Source organism: Sus scrofa, chromosome 7 (assembly GCF_000003025.6).
Source record: "Sus scrofa isolate TJ Tabasco breed Duroc chromosome 7, Sscrofa11.1, whole genome shotgun sequence".
NCBI classification, from domain to species: Eukaryota; Metazoa; Chordata; class Mammalia; order Artiodactyla; family Suidae; genus Sus; species Sus scrofa.
In genome coordinates, this window is record NC_010449.5 from 68,019,587 (window position 1) to 68,029,588 (window position 10,002).

Genomic DNA, 10,002 nt, shown 5'->3' on the forward strand with positions numbered 1-10,002 from the left:
TGAGCTGCAACTGCCACCCTATGCCACAGCACCACTGAATCCGAGCTGCATCTGTGACCTATGCTGCAGCTTGCTGCAACACCAAACCCTTAACCTGCTGAGAGAGGCCAGGGGTCAAACCGGCAATCTCAAAGAAAATAGTCAGGTTCCTAACACACTGAGCCACATGGAAATTCCCAACTGGTGTTTTTAAGCCTCTAAAACACAAGTTCCCATTTTGGCTTAGCAGAAATGAACTCGACTAATATCCTTGAGGATGCAGGTGCAATCCCTGGCCCTGCTCAGCAGGTTAAGGATCCGACATTGCCCATGAGCTATGGGGCAGGTCGCAGATGCAGCTCAGATCTGGTGTTGCTGTGGCTATGGTGTAGGCTGGCAACTGTAGCTTCAATTCAACCCCTAGCCCAGGAATTTCCATATGCTGCAAGTGAGGCCCTAAAAACAAAAAAATTAAACCCATAAAACTATGTTCCCTAGTACCACATCCCAGTAAATGTCCTTGGACCTTAGCCATCTGTATCAGCTCAGGCAAAGAGAAGGAAGCTAAAGACCAAATATGCATTCCCCTAAAGACCAAATATGTCCTCTACATAAGCATAATATTAATAAAATCTTAAGTTGAGAAATACAGCATGGAAGACTACACATAAATCATATATTTATACATGATCTATCTTCTTTTCTATACACAGGCAGTCCTCTGACAGATCCTAGTTTAAGCCAAATATGCTGTTCCTTTATCAAAAACACTGTTAATCAAGTATACAAGCTATATAAAATCTTTCTTAGGTATATATTAATTAATTAAATTGGACACAACTGTAGCCAATCGTAAAACACTGTATTGTATCAGATTATCTTTGAGTTCCACAACACACTCCTCAAATTTCCTGGCTTTCTTCTTTGTAATTTCTATATTAACTTTGCTATAAAATATCAAAGAAAAAAAAAACACTGTTACCAGGATAACAGAATACTGAAGCCTAAGGAAGATTTTACAAACACATTTAAAAACACTTAAGAATACTAACTGCTCTCTGAAAAAGTGGCCCAGGGAAAGACATTGCTTTTCCTTTCTTGTTGCCAATTTCCCTGTCATACATCTAAAGCATTAAAGATGAAGCTGCCCTCATTCCTGCTCCCTGGGAAAGAAAAAAAAAAAAAAAAACCACAAAGAGAAAAAAAAAGACATTTCTGAGTTACTATCTCATCAAGACTACCAACATCTTAACAATAAGGAATCTATCCCCTTTTTATTACATGGTTATTTCGCATTGTCTTAAGACTCAAAGCTCTGGCCAAGATAATGACCAAATTAAAGAAACCGGCACCCATGAATTTATTTCCCTTCCCACTCATTAAATTTCCCTGTTTCCTCCCTCCTTTAAAGATGATGGGATCCCTTCTCCAAGGTAACTAAGTGCTCTAATAAAAATTATTTTTTTAAATGTATTACTGGCTTTTACTTCAATAAAGTTGCCTAACCATACATGATTATCTCTTTTCTTCCAAATTCCTGTTGAAACAAGAGAAAAAAGTTTAAAACTAAATTAAAAACATAATCACACTAGAAAACAAAAAAAGGTGCCATTTGCATTTAGAGTTTTAAAAAACTCTAGATCTACAGTTGTCAAACTTTAGCATGCATCAAAATCACCTAGAGGGCTGGTTAAAACACAGACCATAGAACTCCATCTTCAGGGTTTCTGAGTCAGTAGGTCTAAGGTAGGACTCAAGATTTTGTATGAGGTGATGCTCATTCTACTGGTCTGAAGACATTAGAAGAACCACCATGCTAAGTAAATACGGATCATTAAAAGGAATATCCCCAGAGAGAGTCAAACGAACAGTACAGCTTTTTTTGTTTTTAAGTAGACAGGAATAGCAATTGGAAAATAAGAAAACAGGAGTTCCCGCCGTGGAATAGTGGAAACAAATCCAACTAGGAACCATGGGGTTGCAGGTTCGATCCCTGGCCTCGCTCAGTGGGTTAAGGATCCAGCGTTGCTGTGAGCTGTGATGTAGGTCACAGATGTGGCTTGGATCTAGAATTGCTCTGGCTCTGGTATGGGCCAGCAGCAACAGCTCTGATTAGACCCCTAGCCTGGGAACCTCCATATGCCGCAGGTGCGGCCCTAAAAGGACGAAAGACAAAAAAAAAAAAAAAAAAAAAAAAAGTAAAAAAATCGTCCTGGAAAACTGGAAAAAAATATAGTTACTTTATTTTTAAAAAAATCAAAAGGGCTAAATAACAACTACAACACAATATAGAAGTGTGGAAAATAGTCTAAGACATCTTTCAAAACACAGAGCAAAAGACAGATGGAAAATACAAGAGAAAAATTAACAAGTATAAAGGATCAATATCTACCTAATAGGTTTCTGGAGAAAGAACAAACACATCACAAAAAGTAATCAATGAAGAAAGTTTCCCCAAGCTGAAAAGGACTCAAGCTTTGTACTGCTTGGCCAATTTCCAAACAGGAAAAAATTTAAAGCCAACAACCAGACACTTATTTGTGACATTTCTAAACTTAAAAGACATAAAGAATACTCTAAGAGCTTTGAAGGGGGAAAACACAGGTTTTTACAAAGCAATATAAATCAGACTAGCATCAGAAATCTCATTGGCATGCCAAAAGAAAATGGAAAACCTTGTTTTCAAGGTTCAAAAAGGAAATTATTTTGAACCTGGAGTTCTACATCTAGTTAAACTATCAAATATGAGGGCAAAATAAAAACATCTTTGGAAATCCAAGAACTAAGAAAACTGATTTTATGTATTAGTTTCCTACTTCTACTATAAGAAATTATCACAGAAGTTCGAAATGGGTTTCAATGAGGTAAAATTAAGGTGCTGGCAAGATTACATACCTTTTGAAGGCTCTAGGGAAGAATCTATTTCCTTGCCTTTCCCAGCTTCTAAGAGGTTCCCTGAATTCTTTGACCAGTAAGTGGTCCCCTTCCATTTTCATCATTATAATTAAATATAATCAGTACTTATGGTAGGTTTTTGAGTTCCTTAAAGACATGCAAATGAGTAGAGCTACACTGTATAGCTCCCCCCTAGAGTAAATGAGAAACATTAGTATGCTCTTAAGTACTGCCTTAAACACATTTTAATAAATTCATATTTCTATTAAAAAACACCTACCGAATCATTTGCTGCTAGTGCAAGTGCAAGGTTCACTGTAAAAAAAAAAAAAAAAAGTAATTAAATTTAGTAACTTTCCTTCTACTACTAAAATTCATTTTACCTTTTAATATTTTTAATATAATAAGCAAAGCACAGAAATTTTTAATACATCTGTTATAAAAAAAAATAAGTACTTGGATAGAATAAAGGAAGTAAAAAAGATAAAAAAGAAAGTAATATTTCAACATAAGCAAGAGATGCCTGCTCCAAAATTAGCATTTTAAATAATCCACTTATCTTCTGTGTTTCAGTAATCCATCTAGCTTTTTTTTTAATGATGCTAATGGTATATATCATTCAATTATTTTCAAAAACATATTTTGCAGAATAATTATCTTTTTAATAAACAGATATTATCCTATTTTTTTAAAATAAATCCTAGTCATGCCAGAATTTCAAATATCTAACTCACATATAGGAAAGGCTGGGCCAGTGAGCAGAGGGAAGGGAAGAAGGTAAAAGGTAAGGAAGTAAAACATGTTCCCAAAATTGTCTATTGCCAATGAATCCCAAAGACATAAAGGAGGAAAACAGTAGTCCCCAAAACCTTTAGCCCAGCAATAGGGATATGCTACGTCTGAGACGAAAGAGCGGTCTGAAAGCAGCAATTCCCAGTAAACAGACCCTCATACTGTGGATCACATTTCCATACAGAACAATGTTATAAATGGTGCTGAGACAGTTTCCCTTAAGTATCTAACAGTATAAACTTTCAACTCAGAACTGATTCAAATCCCCGTTCCACCACTCTACGGTGTAATCTTTTTCCCTTTGTCTTTTTTTTTTTTTTTTTTAATCTTTTTTTTAGGGCTGCACCCTTGGCATATGGAAATTCCCAGGCTAGGGGTCAAATCAGAGCTGTAATCGCTGGCCTACGCCACTGCCACAGCAACGCCAGAGCCAAATCCAAGCTGAGTCTGCAACCTACACCACAGCTCACGGCAATGCAGGATCCTTAACCTACTAAGCAAGGCCAGGGATGGAACCTGCCTCCTCATGGATACCAGTCAGATTCATTTCCACTGAGCCATGACAGGAACTCTAATATTTTGTAATCTTAAATAGAATATTTTACCCCAAGTCTGTTTCCTCCTCTACAAAATGAGGTCTGATATTACAATTGTGGTGAGAATTAAATCAAATACTATATGTAAAGTATTTAGCCTAGGGCATGGCATTTGATAAGTTACTTTTTATAAATTATAAAATAATTCTGAATTTCAGGTATATCATAGGTTAAATATAATCCAACTTTTAAGCAGAAACATTTAGAGAGTAATTCATTTTAGTACTAGCATCTTCCTGTATTTCCACAATAAAATCACAGGGCATGTTTGTATTAATCAAATGCCATCATTCTAATTCAAAATATCTCTAGCACACATACTCAAATGGGAAGTATTTTGAGATAGTTTGGAATAGGAACAAATACAATACTAACAGAGTTACACAGAAACAATCTATTTCTAAGGCTTATATATGCAGATAGAGATTTATGAAAAGGTATAGGCCAATTTTGGGGACACATGGTATGATGTTAACAAAGAAAAAAGCAAGAAAGGACATTTACTGAAGTGCACAGTATGTGACACACACCATTCATCTCATATATCTTCCTATTAAAATGCTATCACATTTCATGGTAATAGATGATCTTACAACCAAAAACAATAAACAATGTGTTTGGAGTTCCCATCGTGGCACAGTGGAAACGAATCTAACTAGGTTGCAGGTTTGATCCCTGGCCTCACTCAGTGGGTTGGGGATCCAGCGTTGCTGTAAGCTGTGGTGTAGGTCGCAGACACGGCTTGGATCCCGCATTGCTGTGGCTCTGGCATTGGCCAGCAGCTATAGCTCCAATTGGACCCTTAGCCTGGGATCCTCCATATGCTGTGGGCATGGCCCCAAAAAGACAAAAGACAAATAAATAAATAAACAAACAAACAATGTGTTTTAAACAAGTGCTAGCCTACAGACCCAACAAATTATATTGCACAAAACCCAAAGAATTTATGACCATTATCATGAAAATACCATTCATCTTTAATCATTCTGAGTAATCACAGATCATGCAAAAGGACTCATACAATGAAAAAAAGGTAAATGTACTTTGAATTTTCAAAACAAAAGAAGAGGTGAAAAAAAAAAAAAGGAGTTCCCGTCGTGGCGCAGTGGTTAACGAATCGACTAGGAACCATGAGGTCGCGGGTTTGGTCCCTGCCCTTGCTCAGTGGGTTAACGATCCGGCATTGCCGTGACCTGTGGTGTAGGCTGCAGACGCGGCTCGGATCCCACGTTGCTGTGGCTCTGGCGTAAGCCGGTGGCTACAGCTTCGATTCAACCCCTAGCCTGGGAACCTCCATATGCCGCGGGAGCAGCCCAAGAAATAGCAACAACAACAACAAAAGACAAAAAAAGACAAAAAAAAAAAAAAAAAGCAGAGGTAGATTCCTATAAGAGAAATAAATATAATACTAACAGAGTTCTAGAACCAAAAGCTAAGAGCTTCTAAATTAAAAAATATATATATCAAACAGATGAATTATAAGTCCTTAGGAAGGAAAGTAAAAATGTGTAGGATATAGTACAAATTCATTAAGAACAATCACTAATCATTTTTGATTATACTGGATCTATCAAATAGTGTGTTAGAGGTCTATCATAATTACAATACTTGGTAAATCTTAATTTCTTCAAAACATCTGAAAAACTCTTCCACAGTAACATTCAGGTCAAAATGGGGGGAAAAAATGAGCTAATAACACTATATAGTTGGATTTGGAGCTTGTTGGACAACTATAAAACTGCTGTACCCAGGCATTACCAAATATACCTTTGAGTCAAGACACAAGATCTCTAGGGAAAAGTCACAGAACTCTGGACCTAGCCCTTCCTTATTTCAAAATGTCATTGGTTTCGATGGAACTAAAGAATATTAAGGTACATACATGACCCAACTTTAGGTTAATATCTGAGAAAAAAAGAATTTTTAAGATCTTAGTGGGGAGGGGCAAGACAGGATAGGGAATTAAGAGGTATAAACTACCATGCATAAAATAACTAAGCTAGGGAGTTCCCTCCATGGCTCATCGGTTAGGTTAACGATCCCAACTAGGATCCATGAGGATGAGGGTTTGACCTGGCGTTGCCATGAGTTGTGGTGTAGGTCGCAGACGTGGCTTGGATGTGGTGTTGCTGTGGCTGTGGCGTAGGCCTTCAGTGGCAGCTCCAATTCAACTCCTAGCCTGGGAACTTCCATATGCTGTGGGTGTGGCCCTAAAAAGCAAAAAATTAAAATAAAAAATAAAATAACTAAGCTATAAGGACATACTGTGCAACACAAGAAATAGACTCGATATTTTATAAGTATAAATGGGATATAACCTTCAAAAATTGTGACTCACTGTATCGTAGTGCACCTGAAACCTAAATAACACTGTACATCACCTACCCCTCAATTTAAAAAAAAAAAAAAAAAAAAGCAGAGGAGGTTCCGCTGTGGTGTAATTGGATCGGCAGTGTCTCTGAAGCACTAGAGGTAGGTTCGAGCCCCAGCCTCGCACAGTGGGTTAAGGATCTGACATTGCTGCAACTTCTGTGTAGCTCCCTGGCCCAGGAACCCCATGTGCCTTGGGGTGGCAAAAAAAGAAAAAAAATGCAGAAATTGCAGTCAAAAGCCAAAAATAAATACATAAATATATAAATACCTAAGAGATCTTAACAGTCCAGATCTATGCCAAAACTAACAAAATGAAACATAATAAGGATAATTATTTTTTAAAATAAACCACAAAAAAAAAGGATAGGCTGGATAAGATCTGATTTAGTAGACATTCCGATTAATATGACTGAAAAAAAAATTTATTTTTTTTTTTGCCGCATCCATGGCATGTGGAAGTTCCTGGGCCAGGGATCCAACCCACACCACAGCATTGACCCTTGCTACTTCAGTGACAATGTCCTGTCCTTAACCTGCTGCACCACGAGAACTCCATGACTTAACATTTAAAATGAGGCCACAATAAAATATGAGAGCTTTATGACTCCAAATTAACCATACAAGTTGCCATTGTTGAGCTGAACTGTGAGGAGGGGAGTTGCCCTTCTACATTATTACACTGAGTTTTTTTAGAAATAAAAAGTTTCTTTTGAAAAAAATTGGGAGTATCTGGTTATTAGTTATTAGTCTTGGATGGTAACACTTCTATTTCTGGTGATACTTCTTTTGCGGGTACTGAAAGCAGCACGTTAGTCACCATGAAATCTATAATCAATTTTAAGAAGCCACCAAAAATTGTCTGTTTCTGTATATTAATATAAAAGAGATAAAGATTAAAAGATACTTTAAATAAGTAAAATATTTTCAAATATTAGATCATCGTTGACTTTATAATGCTGAAAATTATGGTTAAATGAAAAAAGGTCCCAATAATGTAAACAATCTCATCACAGCTACTTAGGTACATGTATACTGAGAAAGACTGGAAAAGAACATCAAATAACAGAAATAAATTTAGTATTAGGCTGAATGTTTTAAAAATAAGGGCAACCAAATACTGAGTACTTACTATGTAGAAGACACTGGGTTAAACGGTTAGCTTGTTTAATTTGCATAACCACCTTATGAAAAAGATTAACATCATTGCCATTTTACAATTAAGTAAACTGAAGATCTGATGGGCAGCCTGACCACCTTTTCCTCAGTTAAGGAGTCAAAGACCGGGTGATACACCTAGTTTTGTCTAACTCCAAAATCTGAGTTCCTAAATACTACCAACTCCTCATACTAAGGAACCGGCTATTAAGAACTTCACAAATACTTTTTTAAAAACAAAACTATAATGTTAATATTGTGCACTTGCCAATTGGCATCAAATCATACTCAAGATGAGAATTAATATCCTATAATACCTGCCGTAGTAGACTTCCCAACTCCACCCTTTCCAGAAGCCACAACTATAACTTGTTTAACACCTTCTATTGGTTTCTGCTTTGGAAGTCCTCGGGTCATGATTTGTGTTCTTCTCTCTTTTAGGGTTTCACTTTCACCGCCAGATAACTTAAGAAGAAAAAAAAAGTTTTAAAATAAGCCATCTTCATTATCACCCTATAAAAGTAAAAACAATTCATAATTTGTGACTAAGAGGGCTTTCTTTTCTAATTCTGCTCATCTCCACTAGGAAGACTTTAGTGTCATTTACCTATTGTTATCGATCACAATTGCAGTCACACTAAGTTGAAATTTATTTGCCAGGATATGCTGACGTTAAAAATGGGAAGTAAATAAATTGCCTCTTCAAGGAGTTAAATCCACGTGTTCTCCCCCTCTTTTAACCTATTTTCTAAATAAACCAACACTAAAAAAGGACGTAAATGTCACACATCCATATTTCAACCAACTATTTCATGCCCCTCTATGTCTTAGCCTGGTCCTACTAGGAGCTTCCCTGTCATGTGGGTACGTCCAGATAACTGCAGTCTCACTCAGCTGCCAAGTGGGCAGGGGCCCACGAAGGACCAAAGCGAGTCCTAGATAAGAGGCAATTACAGAGTACCTGCCGACCGGCATCTCCGACCCTCCCGCCTCCCCCTGCGCCGCAGCACCACGGACCTGGCGCCGACACACCAACACTCGGCTTCCCCCACGCGGGGCAAAGGCCCCGCAGCCACTCCGAAACGACACCCCACCACAGAGCAGCAAACGCTGCCAAGCCCCCATGGCGCGGAATGCAGCCCTGAGCCCAACCCGGAAATCGTCGCGGTTGGCGCTGGGTGATGACGTCACACGACAACGCTTTTCTTCCCCTAGCGACTAGCGTTGAGTTTCTTTAGCCTGGGAACACAACTACGCCCCTGTAGCCGCGCAAACCTTTTACAGCGTTTTACCAAATGGTTGGGAAGCATTTTCACATACCTCTAATTTGGTCCTTACATAAGTTTAGGAGTAGGTAGGTAGGAGACTTACTAGGATCCTCTTTTCATAGAGAGGAAAGCAGATTATCAAAGTTTAGAAAACTGACACAACTGAGAAGAAGGAAATGGTGAAGGTTAAAAATGACTCCAGGCATTCTCACAGCGGAGCATATAGTCACTTAAGTACTCCCACTGCTAAGGATTTTATATTTTTCCCCCGAGTGGTCTACAATAATAGTCTGCTTTGTGTTGATACTTCGTGATGTGTGGCTGGTAAATCCCTGAAAGAAAAGTCTGGGTTCTTTGCTAAGCTCAAAAAAGGTTTAGCTGCATCAGAAAGCGGGAGTAATGAAGCAAATTTCATTCAAGAAGCAACTTAAGTGAGACAAAGCTTGAGGAAGGAGGTGGGATTCATCCTGGTAAAAGCAAGTACATATCTCCACATTCAAAGTAGATGATGTGTACATGTACACAATGGAATATTACTCAGCCATTACAAGGAACGAAATAATGGCATTTTTAGCAACATGGATCAGTCTCAGTCTAGAAATGATCATGCTAATTGAAGTCAGTCAGACAATGAGACACAAACATCAAATGCTATCACTTAACATGTGGAATCTGAAAAAAGGACACAATGAACTTCTTTGCAGAACAGACAATGACTCACAGACTTTGAAAACTTACAGTTTCCAAAAGAAAGAGGCTGGGGGGTGGGAGGATGCACTGGGGCTTTGGGATAGAAATGCTATTAAATTGGGTTGTGATGATCACTGTACAACTATAAATGTAATAAATTCATTGAGTAATATAAAAAATTAATTAAAAAAACAAAGTAGATGAGAGTGAAGGAAATCACTTTAGGAGAGAGAAAGCTGGAAAGCTGATACAGG

At 37.8% G+C, this 10,002-nt stretch overlaps 1 protein-coding gene across 2 annotated transcripts in view; it reads right to left on the bottom strand.

Moving 5' to 3' along the window:
* The window catches only part of NUBPL (nucleotide binding protein like), a 242,910-nt gene extending 233,935 nt beyond the window's left edge, over positions 1-8,975 (bottom strand). For both annotated transcript variants that reach the window (XM_013978129.2, XM_005666209.3), the window contains exons 1-3: positions 8,808-8,975; positions 8,108-8,255; positions 3,155-3,189 (exon numbers count right to left, since the gene is read on the bottom strand). In XM_013978129.2, coding sequence (XP_013833583.2) covers positions 3,155-3,189; positions 8,108-8,255; positions 8,808-8,915 — 291 coding nt within the window. In that variant the 5' untranslated portion in view covers positions 8,916-8,975. The remainder of the gene's footprint in view (positions 1-3,154; positions 3,190-8,107; positions 8,256-8,807) is intronic.